Here is a 25,946-nt window from a genome sequence, read left to right as displayed (position 1 = left end):
TATTTCAAATAAACTTCTCTATTAAAAGTGAGTCCTTGTGGTTAATATTTTACCATATGTTTAAAATTTCATCCAGCAAAACCCTTATCAGATTGTGAAAAGAGAAATCTGAAAACACGAGCTCATATTTAGTGTACTTAATAAGTTTATCTTGGCCGTACTTACCTAACCGTAGGCTTTTACTATTTATAAGCCTTTGAAAAAACTTTATGCCTTTTTAAGTATCATCAAAATTCTCAATCAGGATTTCATGTGTTCAATTCGCACCACAGTGAAAGATCTAATGCTAAACTCCTATAAATAGGGGTGTTATGAGTGAGAGAGATACACAACACTGTGCTGCCAACACAACTGTGTCTTCGAGGGGGCAGGGGCGCTCCTTGTACACGTACAGTAGGAGCTCACATTCAGCGAAATAGGGGAGCGAAGGATCAGGTGACTTCACAGACACTTTCAGTCTGAACGGGCCTTACTCCCGTCTGAGTGACTAGTAAACGACTCATAATCCCAGTTTGACACCTAAATCTGGGGGCTTGCAACTCTGGCCACGCGCAACCCGCGCGAATCAGGGGCCGAGGAGCCCCGGAACACGAGCCCGGGGGCACCGCGCTGGCCTGCCGACTGCGGTTCCCTCCAGCAAGGGTGTCTGAAGAGCTTTCCAACCTGGCAGCGAGGTGTCCGCTCCCTCCGCGTCCTCTTCCTTCGCGAGGCCCATCACGCCCCTTCCTCCCTGACCGCGCAAGGGACAGAGCGCAGCTTGTGCCCGCCAGAAGAGACGCCCCGCCGCGTCAGGAGCTCGCCGAAACCCAGCTGCGCCTTCGCCGACCTCCCCGCGCCCCCGGCCTGCGGCCCCGGCTCAAGGCTGCCCCCTCAGGTCGGGGCGGACACCGCGGCAGCCACGCGGCGGGCAAGCGAGCAGGGGGCCGGGCAGGGCGCAGACGCACGCGCCGCCCGTTCACCCAACAGCTGCAGCCCGCGGACCGCCCTTTCAGGCCGCCGGCGGCGCGAGCACGGGGCGCGGCTGAGGCTAGGCCCGCCGGGCAGACGCGGCGGCGGGAGGAGACCTGAGCCAGCCGAGGACGCCGACCCTGCCGCCTGCGGCCAGTGCCCGCGAGCCCGAGCAGCCCGTGCCCTCTCGCCACCAGAACCCTGCGGCCTCTGCCCCGCCGGCCAGTACCTAGGGAAGTCGTGGACGAGACGTGGTTAACCCCTGCGCTTGAGTCGCTGGTCCGCCGCCGGCGCCGCAGCCGCTGCCTTCGCGCTGCCTCGTCCCCCTCCGCCATCTTGTACCGATTTAAAATTAACTCCCCACTGACGTCAAACGCCGCCGCCGCTTTATCAACCTCCCGGGAGCCGGCGGGGCGGCCGGCGGGTCCTAGCGCCGCCCTCAGGCTGAGCCTCCGTGCCCGGCCCCGCCTATCGGCTACCTCGCCCCGCCTCCGCCCTGCCTGCCGGCGCTCGGTGTTCCCGGCCCTACACTTCTGGGAGGAGCGGGGCGGGAGAGGGGGACGCCCTGGCCGCCGCCGTCTCACATCCCCACCTCCCAGCTGTCAGTACCACACCCCCTTAGCGCGGGGCTGGACTGGGTAAACGCAGAAGAGATCTCCAGAGGACTGAGTCCCTCCTTCCCAATTCAGCTACCCAGTTCTCTTTACATCTCTAATTGTTGATGCGTGCGCCCTGCACGTGAGGTTGCTTTCGCACCCCTTTCCCTCCCTCCTTTTTATCCCCGCCTCCTCCACAGCTATTCCCCGCCTCTCTCCCTACCCACCCCCCAAGCTGTTGCGTGTGCCCTGCTTTTCCTCTAGATCTTTTCTTCCCTTGCTCGAGTCCTTACTGTTGCTTTCCCCGGCACCGTTCTAAGGTGTGTTTGCATCAGCTCCCCACCTACTTACGAGACCCTCCCCCTATCTTCTTAACTGTGCTTGCCCTTGTTCTCCTGCTCCTAGCACCTTGCAGGAGCAAGCCAAAAAGCAATCTAATCAGAAAATGACTTCGGTCCTTTCCTAACCATGATGGACCTTCTTGTGGGTATCCAGTGACATCCTGTAGAAAGTTCAGATCGCTTTTTAAAATACCAGGCTGTGAAGGCGTCTGTGAAACATGGTCCCTATTCTCTTGGATTTTCATCACGTCATCCACTGCGTTAGAAATCCCTTTTCCCAAGCAAAGAGAGATATTCAGGTGTCCAGATGGCTGTTTTATACAGGTCTTCTTACAAGTCTAAAATTCACAGCCTTTCATCCTGCATGATCTCTAGAAAAGCATTGGTGTCATTGAAACTCGCTGAGTACCGTTTTAGAGGGGGTTTTGTTGGGCTGTTTGGGGGTTGTTTGCTTACTCACCTGTTTTCTGTCTTTGGAGACCCTTCTGGACTTTCTAACTCCCTGAATCTTGGTTCAATGTCCCTGGGGCACTCTAACAAGCTACTTGATAATGGATTTCCTTTCATAATCTCCCTATGTGACATCTCTTTAATACTGTCCACAGTCTGCTTTATGCAAGGTATCTTGGGCATGAGAGAACATGCAAAGATGGTTATTTTTGCCTTCAAAGACTAAACTTCCATTTAGAATTAGCAGTTAACTTAGTACTGACCATCTCTCATCAGGGACACCCACCCCCCAACCCCCAGAGAGTTAAGGTAATTCCCATGGTTGCACCACTGGCCAACTGGCCTCCTACTGGTGTCCTTTCTACTATTATACACTGTTTATCTCATATGCTACTACTGCAGTCGCCTGAACAGGAGCACACAGCTCCTGACTCCAGGAGTGTAGAGAAACCAAATGCAAGCACAGTCAAGGAATGAGTGTTGGTCCCACAGTCACCTCAAATCTGTATGTTTAAAAAGCCTTCCTCCATTTTCCCCAGTTAGCAATCCTCTTCAATCTCTTATCACAGTGAAACCTCGGTGTTACTCCAGACTTCTCTTCCTTCCTCTTTACACCCAGAAAATACCATGTGAAATCAACTCTGACTTCTAAATCTCTCCCCGGCTCACCTCCTCTTCATTCCCTCTGCCTCCTTGACTCAGCCCCTCTTCATCTCCCATTAGACTTAACAACCCGCCGGCTGTCCACCCTTCTCCTGTGGGTCCTCCTCACAGACATTGGCTTGAGTTTTCTTACATGCAAATCTGATCCTGTTGATTTTTCTGCTCAGGATGAATCCAAATTCTTTCAAATTCTTGACAAGGCCTTTCATAATTTAGGCTCTGCCAATGTATTGAGCCTCATTTTGACCACTTGGTCATTCATTCCTTCATTCTTCCATTTAACAAATGAATCTTGACTCTGTTGTGACTTGAGAAGAGACAAGTAAATGAACAAGACAAAATGGGTTTCCCTGTGTTTTGTCTCTTTCTACACCCCACACAGACTTCTCCACCACAAGAAAATGAGCTCCAAGAGCTCAAGAGCTCAAAGATCTGTCTTGCCCAGGGTACATCTCCAGCACCTAGACCAGGGCCTGGTACATAGCAGAGCCTCAGTAAATACCTGTGGAATGAACAGTGATTGAATGAATGAATGGATGGATGCATGGCTTATAATTCTGATTCTACCACTACTCACTTAATGTTTCTAAACCTCCACTTCCTCATTTTTTACAACAATGTAACAGGATTCTTATGGGATCAAATCAAATGTATTGAGAGCATTTTCTTGACTGTAAACAGCTACCGTTTGTGGAATGTTTACTGTTCCAGGCACTGTTCAAAGTACTTTACATATGCCAAGTCATTTAATACTTACAACAATCCTAAGAGGTAAGTGCTATTTCTATGATCATCTTAAAAATGGAGAAACAGAGGCACTGAGAGGTAAAATAACTTGCCTAGGTGGCAAGATTGGCATTTGAAAGCAGAGTTTATGCTCATCCCCACTGTGACAGTGTTCAGCTTATAGTCTATGAGTTTCTGGAGGATAGAATCTATAGCTTACCCACAGCAGGTACTCTAGTGTTCTGCCTTCAGTTAATGGAAATTGTAGCAAAGGCTGCTTCTGCCAAATAACAACTTTAAAATTCTTTAATCCTATAGGAAAAAAATGGATAAAAGACATCCACAGATAATTCACAAAAAAGGAAAGGTCTAAAAATGGACCTTAAACATATGAAAAAATGTTCATTTTCATTCATAATAAGAGAACGGCAGATTAAAACCACATTGAGACACAATTTCTCACCCATTAGGTTGGCAAAAATTCAAAAGTTTATGATTGCAACTGTCAGCAAGAATGTGAGGGAAACATATATGTCATACATTGCTGTGAGAATGCAAAACGGTATAACCCCTATGGAAAGGAATATGGCAATATCCAACAAACCTCATTTGCTTTTACATTTGACCTACCAATGTCACTGTGGGCATTTACCCTGAAGATACAACTCCAACAGTACAAAAGAATACATTTGCACAAGGATATTCACTGCAGCATTATTTGCAGTTGCAAAATATTGGAAACTATCTAACTGTTCGAGGGTAGGTGATTGGTTAAATAAACTGTGATAAATACTTACAATGGAGCAGTTTGCAACTATTAAAGAGAGAGAGAGACAGAGTCAGAGAGAAATCACTACAAACTGATATGTAGTGATTTCCAAGAGACATTCTTAAGTGAAAAAAACAAAATGCAAAAATGTATAGTTAGTATGCTGCCTTTTGTGTAAGAAGGAGGAAATAAAAAAATGTATGTAAATCTACTTATCTGTCCAAAAAGAATCTCAGAAAGGTTACACAGAAAACAACAAAGTGAGTTCCCTCCAGAGGCAGAAGGAATACAGGATGGAGTTAACACTTCTCTGTAACTTTTTGTACCGCGTTGACTTTTGGAAACATGTTCTATGTGATCAGAAAAATAAAATTAAATCAACAAGAATGGGAAGGGGGAATAAAAACTGAAAGCAAATTAAATAAATGATCTTAACAGTATCAGAAATTATAATAATAGCATAACCACCCTGAAGAAGAAAAAAAGGGCAGCCAACTAATCCAAGTAATTTATAAAGATAGTATTGGACCATAAGTATTCCTCAGTCTTGGTTGGGGTTGGAGTAGAACAGCAAACCAGTCCAGAACTCTTTCAGTTGACCTGTTTTTGCAGAGCTATGGGCAAAGCAATTCTACACTTATTTTAGGTGTGTTAAAAGATTGAGCAAGTGAGTGAATGTGATATTGTTTAGAGCCAGAGTTCTCAATGGGGAAGAAGGAATATGCAAATAATGAAAGAGGGAAGGCAAGATGGACCCTATGAAATGGATTAAATTAGAGGTATCGATATGGACTCAAGATTTCTAAAATATGTATATGTGTACTTGTGTGCATGCAAGTATAAATGTGCGTGTATATGTGTATGCATATAGATGTATATTTGCGTGTGTGTGTGTGTTTATGTGTGTGTGTATTTCCCAATCTTATTCACAAAAAGGGCCTATAAGCAAAGACACCCAAGTAGCAGTGGTCATACCTAGTGCCCAGTCTTGATCTTTAATACCATTCCGTACTAAAAGGAAGCAGGAGTCCTTGGAGAAATGGCTGATTTCAGCACTGGGGAGGTTTGGTACAAGGTGAGCCATAAGCATCATTTCTGTGGCAGAATTTAAGGAGGAACTCAAACATTTAATGGTGCATGACACAAAGACACAGAAATCAGCTTGAAGGAGTTCCCACTGGCCAAATTCGGGACAATTTGGAATAAAGGACTATGATGTATGCAACCTCCTTTTAAATGGTTTATGAAAATACTATGTAGAAAGAAACAGGCCGGGCGTGGTGGCTCATACCTATAATCCTAGCACTCTAGGAGGCCGAGACGGGTGGATCGTCTGAGCTCAGGAGTTCGAGACCAACCTGAGCAAGAGCGAGACCCATCTCTACTAAAAATAGAAAGAAATTATTTGGACAACTAAAAATCTATATAGAAAAAATTAGCCGGGCATGGTGGCACATACCTGTAGTCCCAGCTACTTGGGAGGCTGAGGCAGTAGGATTGGTTGAGCCCAGGAGTTTGAGGTTGCTGTGAGCTAGGATGATGCCAGGGCACTCTAGCCCAGGCAACAGAGTGAGACTCTGTCTCAAAAAAAAAAAAAAAAAGAAAGAAACAAAGAAAAGAGTGTGTGAGATAGAAAGCAAATGATAATGCAAATAGGGCAAAATGATCGCAATACATGAATCTGGATAAAGAGTATGCAGGTGTTCTAGGTCTCATTCTGGAAACTTTTTTGTAATTTTGAACTTTTTTTCAAAAAAGAGGGCTCTTTTTTTTAAATGTTAAAAATGTATTTTAAAAAACCTATTGTTTTAAAAAGGCAGAACATCATATCCTTTTGATTGGTTCAAAGATCATTCAAAACCTACATTCCATGTATTATTGTGCAATTATTTAAAATGACTATCATTAACCATTTAGCAATAGAGGAAAGTTTTTATAATATCAAGTAAGAAAACAGTAGATTAAATCATATAAAACCATGTGTGGCCATGGAAAAAAATTGGAAAGAGATATGTTAAAGATGGAGGAAGGTGGCAGGATGAGATGGGGTTATGCTTATTCTCTATTTTACAAACTTTCTCTAGTGCTGCCACGGTTCCTATTTTTTTAAATTACTTTGCAAGTGGCTTATTCGGACTTTTAACATATTTCTGTGCTGAGAGGCCTGCATTTCAGGAGGAAGGACCTAAGTTAGACATTAGAAATGACTTCTTGCCTAGAAAAAAATCTTAGAAAACATTGGCACGAGTAAGTAATACCAGTTGGGATACCCCTCTGGAAAATTTTTAAACAGGAAAACTAACGATCCAGAGTTTCTAAAAGTCCATTTCTGATATATAGTTTGTCCCTTCTGTATAAAACACAGTTTAAAATACCTTGGGGGTGGCCAGGCGCGGTGGCTGACACCTGTAATCCTAGCACTCTGGGAGGCTGAGGCAGGAGGATCACTTGAGCTCAGGAGTCGGAGACCAGCCTGCGCAAGAGCAAGACCCCATCTCTACTACTACAAAAATAAATAAAAAATAAATAAAAATACCCTGGGACATTCTTCATGGCCTATTCTCATATACCTAGAATAGAAGGAAACTCTTCACATATTCTCCAGCCATACAGTCCAGATTTTCCAGATGATTCTGATTTCAAACATACTCTCCCACTGCATATTAAGTCATGCCTTCAGAGGTTTGGCTGTGAAAATGTCATCACTGCACTTTAGGTCTATCTAATGTTGGAGAATTGGAGAACAGGCCTCCCTGTGTCCCTTACTCTTCCTAATATTAATAATTACTCACTCTCTATTCCTTTCTCCTTCCAAGAGCTCTGGAAATTGAATGATTTCCCTGAAAATTCGGAAAGGAAGAACTAAACTGGTTTATGGAAAAGCCAAAGGCACAGACTGTATCCAAATATATTTCAACAGAATCAGGAGTTTATTCCAGTTGTCACATCTAAGAGAATAACCATGTCTATGTCCTTGACAACGATCTTTGGGTAACTAAGGCGCTAGTTCTGAAATCTGAACCACCAGCACAATCCAAAGAATAACTACCCTTACCCCTTCCTTCATATTAATGGCAGACTCTTTATCAACTTGTTAAATGATAACAAGTCGTCTTGATATACAATTATTAAGATTTTAAAATAGATTTTTAAAAATACATTTTTTAAAAAGAGCCACAATTATCTTATGTCTGTAACACACAAATTGGTGAGCTCATCTTGTCAGGACATTTTCTGTTTTATTGTTGATCCAAAGAACATAGTATTTTTTTTTAAAAAAAAAGAAGAAGACAAAGAAAAGAAAAAAAATCTTTAAAAGCGTTATTCTACAAAGATTTATTCACTCTCTTTTACTCACTCAAAATGTTTGCTGAGACACATTTAAAGAAGGAACTGTTTACAAACAGGACAGCATAGGTTGTTTGCTAAATTAAAGCTGATGCAGTCAACAAAAGAAGCTACCTAAATCCTTACCAACCTGTAGCATTCACCTAAGTCAAATCACCCTGTACTATTTAGCGCAGGCGTTCTTTTGAAAGATGTAGAACATCTTGCATGTAATAAAAGGCCTTATGGTTTCCCTCACTGTGTCTTCAATTTTAAGGAATCCAACTCTACCTATTAATCTAGTCTACCACCCCATATGTTTTTGTGTTTTTCTTTTTTCTTCACTGTTCTTCACTTTCACTATGCTTTTCTCTTTTTGGTGTTCTGCCATCTTGGCCACCAAACCCTTTCCCTCCCTTGTCTGTGGTTACTACACCTAGATTAAGATGAGTCAAACTCTTATTTTAAAAAAAGAGGAGGAAGAAAAAAAAAGAAAGAAAGAAAATGTTGGTTTCCAGAAAAAAGGCAGTGATTTCTAAAGAAAATCTTTCACTCATACAATTCAGGGAGACATTCTTTATTAAGAGCGTTTTATGGGAGAAGAAAAACACAGAGTACCAAGAGCAGGAGAACTGAGTAGAACTCACCCTACAATCATTTTAATCTTCATGGAGGTGGTGTAAGAGAGAAGGAATGTTCCTCCCTCTAAGAGGTAGAGATTCAATATCTATTAGTGAAAAATATTCCCTCGATTTGGGAGACATCAGATGGACAGGGCAGGGTTAGACAAATACAAAGCAGTGACCCCAATGGAAAAGGTGTTGAATTTTACTGCGGCTGAAATGAGATAAATTGCTCTTTCTGAGAATGAAAAATGCTGTCTATGTTGGAGGCGAATTGCATCTTTGTAGACCTTGTTATCTTTTCAGTGATGGGTTCTCTGGAAGCACTGTTTAAGCTCCACCATGCTTGCAAATTGTTGCTCCTGAAGTTGTGTGCTTTCTTGTGCAAGAATGGCTGACAGAAGATGGGTGGGCTGTTTCCCTGGGTCTATGTGGAGTCTGGACACAGGCAGAATTGCTTCAGGGCCTAGAATACAAAAAGCAGGACTGGGAATTGGCCTTGGGAGCTGGCAGCATGATAGGCACTAAAAAAACAATGGGCTTGACCCAGTGATCACTGGCGTTCTTGTGATGGACTCTGCAGGCTGCTTTTATTGATCTCAGAGGTAGTGGCCACTGATCAATCCCAGAAGTTGCACAGTCACTATGACTAATAAACTGATTTACCACATACCAGGCTTCCTTTGGGATTAAACATTTTGGGGGAAGGGCCAGAGAGGAAATCTTTTGCAGGGACAGAGGGAAATCAGAGGTCCTGCTAGAGTAGATGTGGACAAGAATAGGGATTTGAGGTTATTCATTGGCAGGAAGATTTTATTTATATCCAAAGCTAGTGAGTCAGGGTCTTTGGGTTTTATACCCTCTAAGGCAGATCAAATCAAGCAAAAACATCAAGGGTTCCTTGAGGCTAATACTTGTTGTAGGAGCCTGGACATAAGTGCCTGCCTCTCTGGCACAGCCATTCATGTTGAGAATTGTGGGCATATTGAAAGGTAGTTGCTCTATGTGGAACACTGTGGGTGGGTGGCTTTCCACCTGGGCTTACTGCTTAATATTAGGTGTCCATTTTTCTCTAAAGCAAAGGACAGCTGTTCCTTATGAACACAAGAGGGAAATAATGACCCTTCCCACTCATATTCATCCACAGGGGCAGTGACTTGAACTGGGACACATGAGCACCAGGATGGCTTAGAGAAAAGAATCCCAGCTGTGGAGTTTATACCCCACTCTGCCACTTGGTTTTATGACCCTGAGAAAGATAATTAGCCTCTCTGACCCTCAGTTTCCTCTGCCATAAAGGTCTCTTCCTAGAAATCTGCATTATGGTTACAGGCAATGTAGATAAAGTACTTAGCCCAATGGCTGGCACATGGCAGTGCATGATGGCCATCATGATTATTGCTCCAATAAAGCAGCCGTTTCTAGTCTAAAAAGGGATTGCTGAGCAGGAGCATAATTAATAATACTTATTCATAATTTCATTTAATCTACAAAATACCTTTGTGAGGAAAGGATTATTGGACCCAACCTTCTACAGATGAAGAAACTGGGGCTTAAAGGGTTATGTAATTTGTTCAAGGCCACATGACTAGTAAATTAAGGAGCTGAGATTTCAACCCAGTTGTCTGTCTTGAGAGCCCATGTTCTTGACCACGTGTCTTCCTGTCTTTGGATAACACAGTGGCCTTGGGGCGAGGCACTGAAAACTCTCTAATATTTATACACACCACTAAGTCACTAGAAGCATAGCTTCTGGATGTCCTGGAGACTGTTTGGAAAACCTGGAGTGGACAAGGCCCAGGATAAGGGCATCTGTGAGAACCACGATGAGCCTCTCCTGGACACAATGGGAGCATCAGCTTGAAAAATTGACGTCCATAGAGTTCATAGGTCTCTTGTAGTTGCTAAAATGACTTAGTAGTAGGAGTGACAAAAATCTGAACCCACAAACTGGACTTGTTTGGGTATTTCTGGAAAAGTAGATAGAGCAATCTATGTAAGTGATCATACAAAATAACACTGGCTGGAATTCCTTAGGCACTATATGATATCCTATAGCACTTTTTCAAAAATAATAATGAGGAGTCAACGTAACCACCATGATACAGAAAATGTGCTTCCAGCCTGAAGCAAACGCTGCCATGTGCTGTAGTCTTCTCTGAGAACAGAGTAGTGAACGGTATGCACCCAGACAGCCTAATGCATTCCCCATAACTTGCCTGCCCACAGGAATGTCTTTGAAGTCAGTGGGAAACTCAGACTTCACAGAAGGAACTGCATATCTTGGCCTCTTTTAAGACAATGTCTACATTGGCCTTATTACAATTGACATACTTTATTTATAACTGGAAAGCAGCCAAATCCTTCTTTTCATCTCACACCCAAGCTTAATTCCAAACTCCTAAAATCTAGCTGGCTGCTTGGGAGGCAGAAACACTCCACCTTGACAATGTCCTTAGAATTCATTGTTTTTGCTGTAACCTATTTAATCCTTGGATTCACTGCCACTAAAGTAGTTTCATCATTATACTTTAACAGTGAAATCTGCACCTCACCTCAAACACTTCCCCCAGTCTCAGGCCATTTCTCTCCTCCTCCAGTACTCTTGCTGTCTGTCTTCAAGTATAAATGCTGAGAGTATGGGTTCCTTCCTTCCATTTCCCCAAGAGTTTTTGGCTCAAACTGAAATGGTGCACACAATGCCACTGTCACTTGGTCTGCCTGGCAAATATTTATCTTTCAAGCTTATCCTGATCACCTTCCAAGAAGGTGAGATATAGTAAGACATAATGAAATGATCATTGTTTTAAGATTTTTTTTTTTTTTTGAGACAAGAGTCTCACCCTGTCACCCGGGCTAGAGCGCCATGGTGTCAGCCTAGCTCACAGCAATCTCAAACTCCTGGGCTCAGGTGATTCTCCTGCCTCAGCCTCCCAAATAGCTGGGACTGCAGGTGCACACCACCATGACTGCCTGGCTAATTTTTCTATTTTTAGTAGAAACGAGGTCTTACTCTTGCTCAGGCTGGTCTCGAACTCCTGAGCTCAAACAATCCGCCCGCCTCGGCCTCCCAGAGAGCTAGGATTACAGGCATGAGCCACTGCGTCCGGCCTTTTTTTAAAAAAATATGAAACTCTTCACACATTTGCATGTCATCCTCGTGCAGGGACCATGCTAATCTTCTCTGTATCATTCCAATTTTAGTATATGTGCTGCCGAAGCGAGCACTTGCAGTATATTCTTGACAGAAGAGAAATTCCATTTTTAATCATCATCGATTAGGACAAAATCCTCTTTTCACAATTTCTCCCATCTAGTGATTGGAAGAATTCTCCATAGTCTAGTTTCTGGTTCCATACGTTTCAAATATTATTTTCCCTCCACTCCCTGCATACATTCTGCCAGTGCTAGGTGTCGTAGGACACTTTTAACCTCAGACCTTACGCTTGTTCCTATCACCTTGGAGTCCAAGAACATAGGAATAGAGAGACAAAGGATATGGATTTTCCCCTTTAGGACTTACATCCCCAAAGTTGATGTTAAATAGACAGAGAAGAAAACAGAAAGCAGAGAGGGTTTGTGTCCCTCTCCCCCATATGGAGCTCGTGGAAGAAACTGCTCCACAGGGCAGCCTTACTCCACTAAGAAACGGTTCAGCAGACAAAAACTGATGGCGCACAGTGTTTAGGTGGACATGGGCCTCAGTTATCTCTTCTGAGCTTCCCTCAGCTGGGGCCCAGAGGTCACCACATGCACCATAGAGGACTAGGAAGGTAGCTGAGTTAAGAACCAGAGGTCATCATGGCAGTACAGGAATCCAATGGCAGTTTTAGGTGAGATTCAGACAGGTAAGTCACATCAAGGGGAACTGAATCAGCAAAAAGGAGCACCAGGTCCTGGACAAGCCAAAGAACAAGCACAGGCGGGGCAGCTCCAGCTGCACAGACACGAGTGCAGGTGCTCAGGGACCGCACAAGCCACCTCACAGCAGAGTCCCCCAAGGCCCCACACGAGGGCACTGGATTCAGACACACAGCCCAGGCCTCCTTTCCTTGCCAGGTGGTCACACCAGGAAGCTTTCCACCCAGTCTGCAGCCCTGTCCTTTAGCCATTGTTCTAGGACGGAGTAGAAACAACAGAACCTGCGATACCAGAGTCAAGTTCTCAAGTCACGGGGGAAACTCCCTGGACTCAATCCTCTACTAATACTTGTAATAGCATCTGACATTCATCAGGTGCTTGTATGTGCCAGGGAATTCATATTACCATAATAATATATTACCTTTTTTTTTTCAGTTAATCTCAATAACTCTAAAACAGAGGTACTACTATATTTTACATTTTACACTTTACACTGAGAAGTCTGAAACCAAGAGAAATTAAATAATTTGCCCAAGATTACCCAGCTTATGAAATAGCAGAGCTGAGCTTTGACCCCACAGACAGAACTCTGGAGTTCACACTCAAACTGCTAAGCTCTATTGTCCACAGCAGCTTGAAGGACTCCAGGTGTATGATACCAATAGCACCTTGGGGTTGGGCTGACCATCCCCCACCACAAGTCCCTTCCTTGAATTAGGGTTTAGGACCCTGCAGGATGAACAAACCACCCAAGGGTTAAGGGTCGTCCTCTCTCCAGGGTTGAGTCAAAGGTCATGGTTGAATACCTATAGTATTTCCACCGGGCTTTTTGCCACCACCATGTGACATTAATGGCAGATCTCAGAAGATAAAGTGAGTGCTGCTCCAGTGTATTCAGGGTAGTCTGCTTCTCAAATCCAGAGCCCGAAGTGCTACAAGGAGGGACACTTGTTGCTGTAGAAGCATTGCACATCCGCCATCACTGCCCTGTGGATACGTTACCGGGGCTGTGCTGGTAGCAGCAACCCATGTCCTCCAACTTGTACCCATTCTCTGCTCCATTCTAGAAACCTCTGCAACATCTCAAGGGCATGCTCACTCCCAGCACAACCATGTGTTACATATTTTAATCCATGAAAAATCATCCTTCGAAATAACCACACTTGCTACAGATAACCCAGAAACTAGAGCAGCAAGGGCTCCAGATTCCAATTCTGAATTTGTGGTAAGAACCCTTGAAAAATATATTTAACCTTTATGTAGGTCATTTCCACCAAACTGGAAGGGGGTGCAACATACCACTATCATTCATAGGCTGGCTAGCTGGTTTTTTCTTGAACAAGTGTTGGCGTTCATGCACTTCTGCACCCAGCCTTACCATCCCCTCCAACATCCTCTCCCTTCAGCATCTGCTTCCTTCGGTGCTCTCGGGGACAGAGCGATATCTTTGCTGTCGCTAACAGTGCCCAAGGAGAAAGCGAGGGTCTGTGCCAAGTGCGCAGACTGCTGATGCTCCTAGAGTCTCTGGTTCACCGGGTACCACAGCTGAGAAGAATTCTGTGCAGAGCCATACTCTGTTCCTAAGCAGTTCTGCTTGTGCCTAAGGATTCCCATAGTCTCTCATGAATAGTTTTGCAGTTTCTTAATCTCACCTCTTACTGGGAATGCCTCAAAGTCTCATGAAGCCAATTCCTCTATTTCTAACCGGGGTCTCCAACACCTTCCAAGATGGCAGCCAGGGAACCAGATACTGTCTTTCCTCCACCATTCACCTCTCAGGGCTTGCTCTCAACTAATCCTAGCTGTCCTCCCCCCAGTGGCATTGGATGTTTGACCAACCCAGCACAAAACAAGGTATGTTAGTGACAATGGGTGCAAATTGATACGAGAGGAGGGAGGCAGGAACCTAAAGGGACTTGAAAAAGAAATATTGTCTTCACTAGCTATATTTTGGCCCTAGCTCAGTAGGTCAAAGTTGCCCTATAATAGATGGTTAAAATAATCATACTTAGTAATTTCAGCATGGATTAAATACTTTCCTCCTATTCTTACTTTACGTATGTAGAACTAAAAATGTGCAGATCCATATTGAAAACCAGCATTTTTAGATTCTAGTTCATAGGTATATTTAAAACTGAAGGTCAAGACCAACACCCCAGTGTATGCCAGGGCTCTCTCCTCATATACATTCGTGCTTTCATTTCTTTCCTCCTTAATTGATGGTGACTGAGGATTTATCACATTCAGACCAATGAAGAAAAGCTTGGGGAAGTTCACCATGTCTGTAGGTAGGGTACTTGTTCTCTGCAAGATAAGCAGGTTAGTTCTCATCATAAAAGTTGCCATTGTGGCTGGGTGCAGTGGCTCTCACCTGTAATCCCCACACTTTGGGAGGCCAGGACAGGAGGATTGATTGGGGCCAGAAGTTCAAGACTAGACTGAGCAACACAGTAAGACCCCGTCTCTACAAAAAATAGAAAAATTAGCCCAGTGTGGTGGTGCATGCCTGTAGTTCCAGCTACTCAGAAGGCCAAAACAGGAGGATTGCTTGAGCCCAGGAGTTTGAGGTTGCAGTGACCTATGATCACACCACTATACTCTAGCCAAGGCAACAGAGTAAGACATTGTCTCAAAAAAAAAAAAAAAAGTCACAGTTGTATAAAAAGAACATAGAATCTTTCAGTCTAATTCTCTGACAGAAAAAAAAAACTATTATTCAGTGGTTTTAATATCTTTCATAAGGTTCGTATGAGAACTGGGAGCTGGCAGCCATTCTGTGGGAAGCTGAAATTGGTGGAGGTTAAACACTGTGTGTGGAAGACTGGTACATGACTATTTCCCAAAATTAAGTCAGGAGAGCTCCAGGAAACCCCTGCAGTTCCAGGTGCACACACAGATGCTCTGGGAAGGATAGAAGGAAAAAGAAAAACAGGCATCTAGTGAAAAGATAGGAACAGGGATCCTATGGGATAAAGGAGCCAGTTGTGAGCAGTAGAGGATGGGAAAGAGGGACTGAGAACAAGTTAGATTTGTGAAGGTCTAACTGAAGCAAAGACATGTCCCTTGTGCTCAAGAGGGAGGAAAGAGAAATTAGGCAGCAAAAATTCAGGATCCAAAAAAAGAAGAAAACGAGATGGTTTCGAGTCCAATATGATTCTGGGGAATCGGAATCCACTCACTAAATAACGATGTTCCCAAGCCCCACAAGCAAGGAAATGGAGAATAAGATCTTGGTTTCTGATCTATCCTCTCCAACATCCATTAAAGCAATTCCCGAAAGCAGCCATTTGGTCAGCTATTTATTCCTTCTTGAGGGGCAGGGAGAAGAAGGATGCAGACATCAAAGGCAGGAGGGAAATGTAAAGGGCAATAGCGACAAACGTTTTAATAAGGAAAGACTTAGGAGGCGCCACTGGGTGAACGCAGAGGTGAGTGCCACTCCTACGGTGGGCGGGGGATCTGGCACACTGAGGGAGGGGGCTTGCAAATAGCGATCACAGCCAAAAGGTAACTTTGTCGGGTCGCAGGTCCTTTGAGAGTCTGGCTCATTCACAGTTCAATGAGCATGGGTGATTTAGATCTAAGATCGCACTTGATTCCCCACACAGTATACCTGAGGATGTGGAGTTGGGCACAAGCTACCAATCTACCACGGATGCCCCTGGCTCTCCTGTCCTGCCAGGGAGACCTCTGCTCACACCCAAGCCTTCAGTAGGTTCCTCCACAAACAGGCAGCTGTAATCTGTGGAGGCTTCTTTAAACGTGAAAAGCAAGATTAAAACTCATAGTTCCCTGCTCTTTGTGGACACTTTCTAATCTTGAGGGGAAAGCTAGGTTCTTTCAATATTCTAAGTCGAATAATCATTGATAATACATGCTTCAGTTAGGATGCTTTAGGATGAAAGTAACAGAAACCGCAACCAGAAACGTCATCAACAACAAGGAGAATGTAATATCTCCTAGAGCAGCAGGTTCAAAGAGAGGATGGTTTCAGGGTTGGTTAACTCACTGCTCAATAACATCGTTAACACATATCATTAAGGCGCCTGGGGTTTTTCTTTTTCAATTTTCTGCTCTTTTCTTCCTCTGTAGGTTGACTTTTGTCCGCATATTTATTCTGTATAGTTGCAAACTGGCTGCCAGAGTTTTACGTGTGCCATAAATATGCAACGGTGTGAACAGAACAGGATCTATTTCCTGCCTTCAATCTTTTCTTATCAGAAGGAAAATTTCCCAGAAGTCCCCTTAGACTTTCCCTCAGACTTATTATGTATGCAGAATTACTATACATGCCCATTCCTGAACTAATTTCTGGCAAGGAAAAGGGACTCATTATGACTGGTTTGGTGTGATCAAGATCCACTCTGCTTTGGGCTGGCACCAGCTTTCCCTGGAGCATGTAAGTTGCCTGATATCTGAACAAAATTGGGGTATTGTTAGCAGGAAGAAGGAAGGAATGGCTGAAAATAGGCATCCCATAATGTCTATCGTTGATAAGATTGATGATATCATTGGGCATGATTTCCAAACACACCCTGGCCTACCATCTCCTCCTTTTTTCCTATAAGCCACTTGTCACAAGGAAAATGCCCCCTTCATTTGGGCACAACTGCAGTAACGAAGGTCTTTCTAACAACAGGAAGCCCTGAGACCCAGTCAAGAATTCTACAATTAGCAGAGATATTAATGTGGGTTATATGGGTGGCTTATGTTGAACATGCCAATTGAGAAGCATAAGTTACACCACCGACGGTGACAAAGGACCTTCCAATTATCGCTAAGTAAAATCCTGTTTATCTTATTGTCACATGTATCCTTATAATATAGTCCTTCATAACTTGAAGTGACTTGAGTAAATGTTGAGCTTTTCCCTCCAGAAAATTGATTTAGCCAGGAGGCTAAGTGTTGGGAGACCTACAGATTTGTCTTGTTTTGTACTTGCATAGTAAAGTGGTTGTTTAAAATTTTAAACAATTAACAAACATTTAAAAATCAGAAAATTATACATGCTTTTAAAAATCTGGATTTCTGGCATTTTTGGAAAAATCAGAAGATCTGACCACCTAAGCCAGTCTACCTACACAGCGGCCATTGTCTGAAGCCAACTAGTTAGATCCCCCTTTGGTCAGAAATAGGTTCCCCAGCTCACTACAGACCCCATTTCACACTCATGCTACCTGCCTGGCCCACCCCAAGCATTTGAGCTCATGGTTCCTGGCTCCCTAATCAAAAATACTCACACAGTTGCCTAACGGACCCGAATTTAACAAACTTAGGAGTCATAGCCAGTTCAATCTGAGATTGAAAAGCAAATACCTTGATGAAAGGAGAGAACTATCAGGTGATCTGAGACCTGAGGCCAATTCCCAAAGGAAAAGCATTCTAGAACTCACAGCCCTCCTCCCTCTCCCCACAAATCTTGGGAAACTGGCCAACCCTGATAGGAGAGAAAGAGGAGAGAATAAAACATCCCATTGTGTCTTGGTCTAGTCTACAACAATCACTGGATCATGGAAAGCTCCAAAGCCCTAGATTTGATTACCTACTGATCATGATTTCAGCTTGCAGGACAAGACTGTTCCTATTAGTGACAGTATACAATTACTATCTGATATGCTTTCAGGATCTTACCATAGTATTCTTTCCAGGAATTTATTTCTTCTATCTCCTACACAGAAACACACATACGTTCTGTATGCCTGATGGTAGGTAACACATGGAGTTTGGAAACTGGCTCAGGTAGACTCTGTTTTATCAGTTCTCTATACATGTTTCTCAAGGTCTCCATTTTCTTCCTTTTTAAATCCACACTTAATGATTACGACCATTAATACCCATCTTTCTTGCTGCATGCATGTCAGGGCCCAAAACCGAAAGAAAGACCAGGAGGAATATTTCTACCAATTATTTTCAGGAAATGCTTAATTCCAAATTAAATCAGATCTACTAAAATGTCCTAATTTAACATCTCAAGATTTCAATCCGGAAATAGCCAATACTCAATATAAACAAAAATGAGCACAGCATGACACAATGCTGCATGTTGAGATGGGCAATTGAGTACAGATCCTTTTGCTCATGAGATGATAGGAATAGATCTTAAAAATTAGGACAGACTTTTTTAAAATCAGCATAAAGGGAAACTAAGTATCCTAGAGATTATTGTAGCCTTTGGAGAAATTTGTATCCAACTGGATTCGGCCATAGGGAAATCAGGCTAGTGTAATAAGATCAGACATTTTGAGTCCAAAACACCCCTTCAAGCATGGAAGGACACAAACAATGCTCTCTCCTGACAACCCAGGGTAAGGCAATCTTCTGTCTGTTCCATTTTCCAGTAGCCTAAGGTACACGCCCCAGGAAAATCCAGTTGAAAGAGGAGGGCTCATTCTACCTAAAGATTTTCAGTGCTTGGATTGTAGGCTCTGGAGGAACACAAAGGAATTGAACATTTTCTAGAATTCCTCTCTCTTGGTCCTTTCATTACCCTATAGGAAGTATCTGCAAATGGGGTGATTAGGCAAGGAACTGTGAACAGAGAAATATTTCATAGACCTTGGTGGGCTTGCCTCCATCATTTAGCTTGGCCCAATCCAAACAGAATTTCCTGGGCACCTAATCTGTGCTCAGAACTGTGTTAAGGACTATCTCAACTGTAAAAGAAGCCTACAATAAAGCCCTTGACCTCGAGAAGCTTGCCATCTTGTTGGGTGGGCTGAACCCATCCATATGGAGGAACTAGAGAACAACAAAAGAATGTAAGTAGGTATCACAATTGGTCTAATCTCTACTTAATCTCAGTTTCCTTCATTCCACAAATATATTTACTAAATTGTAACAAAATTTAAATCAGTTATAATTTAAATATATGAAAATCCATCATGAGTCATATTCAAGCATAGCTAAAGTGAGAAGACAGATAATGCCAAGTGTTGACAAGGATGTGAAGCAACTGGACCTCTTGTACATCAGTGATGGGAGAATAAATTGGTGAAACCACTTTGGAAAACTGTTTGGCAGTATCTGTGAATATATGTATATCCTGTGATCCAGCAACTCTACCCCTGGATTTATATTCAATTGAAATCAATATATCTTTTCACCAAAAGACACACGCAAGAATGGTGATAGCAGCACTATTCATAATAGCCCCAAACTGGAAACAACCAAAATGACCATCAATAGTAGAATGGATATATAGTATATTCAGGCAATAAGATACTACAGAGTAGTGAGAATAAACAAAACTATAGTTATAAGCAACAATATGGATAAGACTTACCAACATAATGGAGTAAAAGAAACCAGACAAAAAAAGATGACTACATACTATATGATTCCATCTATGTAAAGCTCAAAAGCAGACAAAACTAATCCATGTGGTGGAGCATAAGATAGTGGTTACTTTTGTTTGGGGATGGTAATTATTGGAATTAGGCAAAAGGAAAACTCTAGGTTGCTGGTAATGATTGATTTCTTGATCTGGGAGCTCATTACATGAGTGAGTACACTTGTGAAAATTCATTGACCTTTGTATGATTTCCACATTTTTTTATTTACGTTAGTTATCAACTTAAAAAAAAACATAGAAGGGTCACATTCAAGTATTACAAATGCATCAACATTTCCAAAGTTTTTTATTTGTGGGGACTTGAAGCCCAGAAGAATTGCAGAAATTGGCTTCCAATAGTCTTTGACTAGGACCAAGAATATAGGTATCTTAACTCCCTGTTCTGTCACTGATTCTCTAGGCAATTTTAGAAAAACACTATTTCTATTGCCTCTGGTTTTAAAAATAGCAAGGTTGGCTTTCATTCTTCATTCACCATCAAATAAATTTGTTTTTAAAGTAAAATACGTGAAATTGTACAGCAATGTTTTTGACATTAAATCAAAATGAAAATTTAAGTCCCTTGCCATTTTTATGATAGGTAACAAAATTCCACTGCACTGAGGGAATGTGTGGTGATTGTCCAAACTTAACTATCACTATTATATGATAATTGGCCTGATTCTCTGATGAACCCACAAGCAAAGTTTGGGTTCTCTGTTATAAACCTCCACTTGGAAGCCAAGTGCTATTTTCCTTCCCTTGAAAAGGAATGGAGCGCAGTGCTTTCTCATTTCTTACGTGGGTGGATTCTTTTGTTCTGCTGAGCCAGGAGAAATAACAAGACTTAGGAATATGAGACAGAACGGGAAAAGAGTTGGTCTTGATGGACGAAGACCTGGTGCTGTCATTTGTTAGCCGGAAAATTTTAGAAGTCATCCCATCTCTCCAAATCTCAATTTACTCATCTTTAAAAATGGGGACATAACAACCCCTCTTCTACTTACCTCGTTGGGTTGTTTTGTGGTGGAAGTGAGATGATGTATGTAAAAGTTTTTTGAAAACTAGAAAGTGAAAAGTCCAGATGCAAAATATTATAATTATGTAATAATGCCATCAGTGAATTCTGTTGGGTTTCTTAGAAAATGAATGTCCATGTGAAGCATTGCAGGTGCTGAGGATATAGCACAGTGAACAAGACAAACAGGAAGTCCCTGTCTCCATTATGTTAAGTGAAATAAACCAAGCACGGAAAGACAAATCTCATCCATTCTCACTCATACATGGGAGCTAAATAATAAAAACAACCGATCTCATGGAGACAGAGGGTAGAATGATGGTTACTAGAGGTTGGGAAGGGTAGTGGGGGGATAAAGTGGGGATGGTTAATGGGTACAAAAATATAGTTAGATAGAATGAACAATATTTGACAGCACAACAAAGTGGCTATATAATCAACAATAAGTTTGTGTATACTTTAAAATAACTAAGAAACTAGAATTAGAATGTTCCTAACACAAAGAATTGTTAAATGCTGGAGGTGATGGATACCCTGATTACCCTGATTTGATTAATTCACATTGTATGCACCCTATAAAGATATACTACTATTATGTACCATAATAATTAAAAAGAAAAAATATATTTGTAAAAAAAAAAGTCCCTGTTTTCAAGCAGCTTATATAGTAGAAGACAGATAGTAAAAAGGCAAACAAAAAATAAGATGACTTTGGTTAGTGAGAAGTGCTGTGAAGAAAAGAACACAAAGCCATGCGTAGAGAGTAACGAGCAGGTTTCTTTAGGTTGGGACCAGGGAGGGTCTCTCTGAGAATTCTAAGAAGGTGGCATTTGAGCTGGGTCCTGGATGTGAGAATGCAATTCTGAGGAAAGAGAGCTCCAGGCAAAAGGAGCAGCAGATGCAAAGGTGCTGGGAGGGGAGGGAGCTTGGCTGCTGGACCAGACAGAAAGCCCCTGTGGAGCAGGGAGAGAGGCGAGAGGGGATGAGAAAGGCAGGCAGGGGCTAGACCACCAAGGACACAGCAGCTCATGCATGGGAACTGGGTCACCTAGGGAGAGAGCGTAGGTGGGAAAGAGGGCACAAGACTAAAACGTGCTTATACTAGAGAAAGAACTGGCAGCAAAAGACTTTTCTCCCAGAGAAACAGCTCTGCCATCATATAATCAGGCTCTACCTCAGACTTGCAATATTTTGGACAAATGCCACACAGTGGTTCCAGAGGTAGCTTCACTGCGAAGCTAATAATGCATAAGCTTCAGGAGGGCTCACTTGTGCAAGCCCCTGCCAAGGCCCTGGGAGGCATCCCAGCAATTTCATAATGAAATTTTACATTTTTTGTTTAAAAGAAATTTCCTCAAATCTGTCCCTACCCTTCAATGTATCCAAAATGTCATTGCAAATTTCCGGTATCAGAGCTTCTGCAACAAGTCAGGACCTGGAATTTTGCAAACCTGCCTCCCTTTGGCAAGTTCAGAGTCCTACCATCCAGCCCTGGAAGCCTGACATTGACATTGCTACGGGCTGCCCTACTCACTTCTCTTTTCCTTATTGGCCCTAGGCCTAGGCTTTCCACAATCCAAATCCGGCCCCAGCTCACCTGCCCAGACTCATTCCCCACCTTCTCCCTCCTCCACCTCCACGTTCTTCCCTGCACCTGTGCACAGCTCCACCAACTTGTCCCTATTCTGGCAACACACAGATCCTCTCACGGCTCCCTATTTGTGCACATGCTGTTCCTTATGCCTTGAATGCTCTTCCCCCTCTTCTTTCAAACTCTCCCTGCATCCTCACGCACCATCAAGATGAAATCTCTCCTCCTCCTCTAATTGTTGCTGCCACGACAATGTGTACACCACTCTATGAAGGCACTAATCTCATTATTCTAGAGTTCTTCATTTACATATCTGTCCTCCCCTTGTGGCTCACCACACACTAGACCAGGAATTCCTTGAAAACATGCCTTGTTTATCACCTGCGTTCACTTGCCGCTATCCCAGCACAATGCCAAGTAGTGAAACAATGGATGGTGACCTCCCAAATACTTAGCAGGAGAGAACAGGAGGGTTAGAGGAATCTTCTAATTTTGTCAACATAACTCCAAACATGAAATGCATTTATTTTACTTTTTTACAGATGCCTCCATCCCAGCAAGCCCAATGTCTAGCACATATTGAGTGCTCAAAAGAAGGTTGTTGACTACTCGATCAAGGCACAGCTGTGGGTGCTGCTCTTGAGGGGAGCTCACATACCAGTGTGAGATGGGGCACAGCAGTTATTACAAACAAAAATTACTAAATAAGATAATTTCAAATAGTAGTAAATGTTATGGAGACAATTTTTAAAGAACGAAGGAAAAGGAAGGGAGCTACTTGGGATGAGGCCTTAGGGATGACTACTCTGAGGAATCAATGATGAATCTTGTCCTGGGGCTTGCTCTCTAAGGGCTATTATGGGTTTGGACAGGAGACAGATCTGGGTTGGTTGGGACTTGTTGGCTTGGAAAACAACCCTTCCTGAAGACCTGACCAGAAGCAAAGCTTTCCTGGTACAGTCCCAAGGCCATTTATCAAAGGCCCCTGGATAGTAGAGCCAGTCTCAGTGTTTACTAAACAAGCCAGTGTGATTATCCCGACAAGACCTGAAAGAGAAAGACCGAAAAATTAGCATGAATACAAGGCCACCTATTCAATTAAAGCCCTGTAAACCAGGGCAGCTGGAAAGCTGAATATAAAACAGGGAGAGTTTCAATACAAGTGTGTTACATAACTTGAGACATGCTTGAGACTCAAACAAAGGCATTCTTATCTCAAGGTTAAAGGAAGGAATTAAGACCAGACTTTCCAGGCACTTTTCCTCTAAACTTTCTACCAAGGAGGAGTCTCCAGAGCTGGGAACTAGGGGTGGCAGAGGCCTCCAGAGCTAATCATTACTTTGGGTTAACTAGGACACCCTCTGGGTAAGGTGTGGCTCCCTGCTGGTGGTGAAGTCACCCAGGCTTTCAAAATCATCACCATTTCACAACACAAGAACTGTTCCAGTTGGAAGCAACCTTTGAGACTATGGGGCCAACCCCCTCCTGTATGGATAAGAAACCCCAGAGGTCATTCGGCCAGTTATTACGGAACAGGGACTAGAACCCCGAGGTCCAGGCGAGGGACACTTCCACCTCACCACTCTGCCTGCACCTGTGGGCACATCCACGGACCAGCAGCCAGCGGCGCATAGCAGGGGGCCAATTGGGCATGGCCCCTGCAACGAACTCGCTGAGACTAGACCCAGCCCTCCTTACCCGAAGGCTTCCTGTTTCTTTCTTTGCTTTTTCTTCTCCTCCTCTCTTCTTTCTCCCCCCTTTCCCTTTCCCAACCTGCCTCTATGTCCTCAACCTACTGGTGGCACAGAGGGACCCCTAGGCATTGTTTTATCTTGCTTTATCTGAGAGGCAGTGAGATCTGGAGACAAAATGTTCCCTCCTCTTTCAACTCCCTCTTCTTCCTTGCTTCCAACCTACACCTTGACCCACCAGGTGGTCCTTCTCCCAGAGCTGCTTCCTCTCTGCGAGTAATTGTCACTACTAGAAAACTGATCATGTTTCAGGCAAAATCCTCTGCAATGGAATTGCACTTTTGTAGGGTATTCTTTAAGACCCACAATTTTCAATAAGAAACAAAGTCCTAACAGTAGACATATTTAAAAGGTAAATACTGATGACACAGCACTCTAGCCCAGGCAACAGAGTAAGACTCTGTCTAAAAAAAAAAAAAAAAAAAAAAAAGTAAATACTTGGAGACAGAACCTGTCTCATCCCCTTTAGATCATAACTTTGGGGCAGTCCAGTCAACTTCATGCAGCTCAAAAGGGAAATAGGACCTGCCCAAGTCCCCTACCCCACCATCGGGTAGCAGAGCCTATTCCCGGTGCCCATCACCTGCCCTGGCGGGGAACTCTTCCTTTAATGTAACCAACGTTTTCCATGCCGTAGTCTCAGGTCACACCCTCTGGTGCTATCCTCCTTGGGGATGTGCAAAACTTGTCATACCCTCTGTTTTCTCTCTTTTGAGGGGGAAGAAAAAGATAAAACCCAAACACAGCTCAGAAATTTTGACAAAAAATGAGGAAAGGGCTACTTCTCAGCCACCTGTGCCAGGTAGGTGGGTGGATTATAGCTTTAAATCCAGCGGAATGTGATCCAAGCCGGTTCTGCAGACAATGAAGTGGTTCTTTGTTTGGGGGACTTGCTGGGCCAGGTTGAAGTAGGAGGCAGGTTCTTTCAGGACTAGTAAACTCCCAGGAGTACTGGGATTACACAATCTCTTGCTGGACGTACAGGCAGAACTGGCAGGCTGGCCGGACCAGAGCAAAGACTTGTGAGAAAGGGTTTTTTCCCTGCAACTCTGCCAGCATCCCTAATCATTCTGGCTCTAGATTTGGGGACTTTATATGACAAAATCATAGGTCTAAAATTTCTTTTGCAGGTCCAGAGAAAATCATAAGACTCTCCACAGGTTCGAGAATTTTAGAAGTGTTAGTTTTGAATAACTGGCTTTTCCAAAACTCTGCTGCACTGGCAAAGCATGTCAGAGAGAATGAAAGGTTGCATTTCTGTGGGCCCAGGTCCTGCTCAGCCCCATTTCTCTTTATTGGGCCATGACTGTCTTAAATTTGCATTGAAATAAAGGGCACCAGCATCCAACTGGGTGGCTGTTGCTGGGTTGTTGTGCATTTTTCCATCATCTTATTTAGAAAACAACAAGACCTTTTTCATTCCTTTGGGCTCCCTCCAAGTTGAATGGTCTTTTAGATCTAGCATCTTTTGGGGTAAGTAATGGGCCAGAGAGAAAACAAGAGTGTGTGTGAGCGTGTGTTTAAATTTCTAGTGCTGCTTTTAGAACAATTCAAGAATGAAGTCTCCCCAGGGTGCCCAGCTGCTCTTAGAATGCAAACCCACACACAGAGTCAGAGGGAGAAGGGATGATTAAAACAGAGAGGGAGGCTCCTCTTCAGTGACATCCAAGGCTTGAGCCTGGTGACTTCTGATTGAGCTTCCAGAAACCACCATCCACCTTTATTGAGTGTAGCCAAGGGAAAGCACTGTAGAATACCTCCACAGTGTTTCCTTACAGATGTTGTTGAAGACATGGTGTATTTGTTATGCAAGACCATCTTTATGAGAAGCCTCAGGAGAATTTCATTCTGGTCCTGATACCAAGGTTAGACATACTTTGCTTGAACAATTATGCTACTTTTGGGGATTTTATGCATTCTTGCAAACAGTTTTCAGAACCCAGCTACATATT

At 43.3% G+C, this 25,946-nt stretch overlaps 1 protein-coding gene across 2 annotated transcripts in view; it reads right to left on the bottom strand.

The window, feature by feature from the left end:
* The window catches only part of ATL2 (atlastin GTPase 2), a 59,172-nt gene extending 57,865 nt beyond the window's left edge, over positions 1–1,307 (bottom strand). Inside the window, exon 1 of one of the 2 annotated variants that reach the window (XM_012653856.1) lies at positions 1,178–1,307. In XM_012653856.1, the coding sequence (XP_012509310.1) occupies positions 1,178–1,283 (106 nt within the window). In that variant the 5' untranslated portion in view covers positions 1,284–1,307. Of the gene's footprint in view, positions 1–663; positions 801–1,177 lie in introns of those variants that run through there. The other variant, XM_012653857.1, reaches the window with a different exon arrangement.
* Between the last annotated feature and the right edge of the window lie 24,639 nt (positions 1,308–25,946).

The sequence above is a fragment of the Propithecus coquereli genome, unplaced genomic scaffold (genome assembly GCF_000956105.1).
Source record: "Propithecus coquereli isolate 6110/MARCELLA unplaced genomic scaffold, Pcoq_1.0 Scaffold43, whole genome shotgun sequence".
In the NCBI taxonomy this organism is placed as follows: Eukaryota; Metazoa; Chordata; class Mammalia; order Primates; family Indriidae; genus Propithecus; species Propithecus coquereli.
This window is presented reverse-complemented; position numbering and strand designations above follow the sequence as displayed.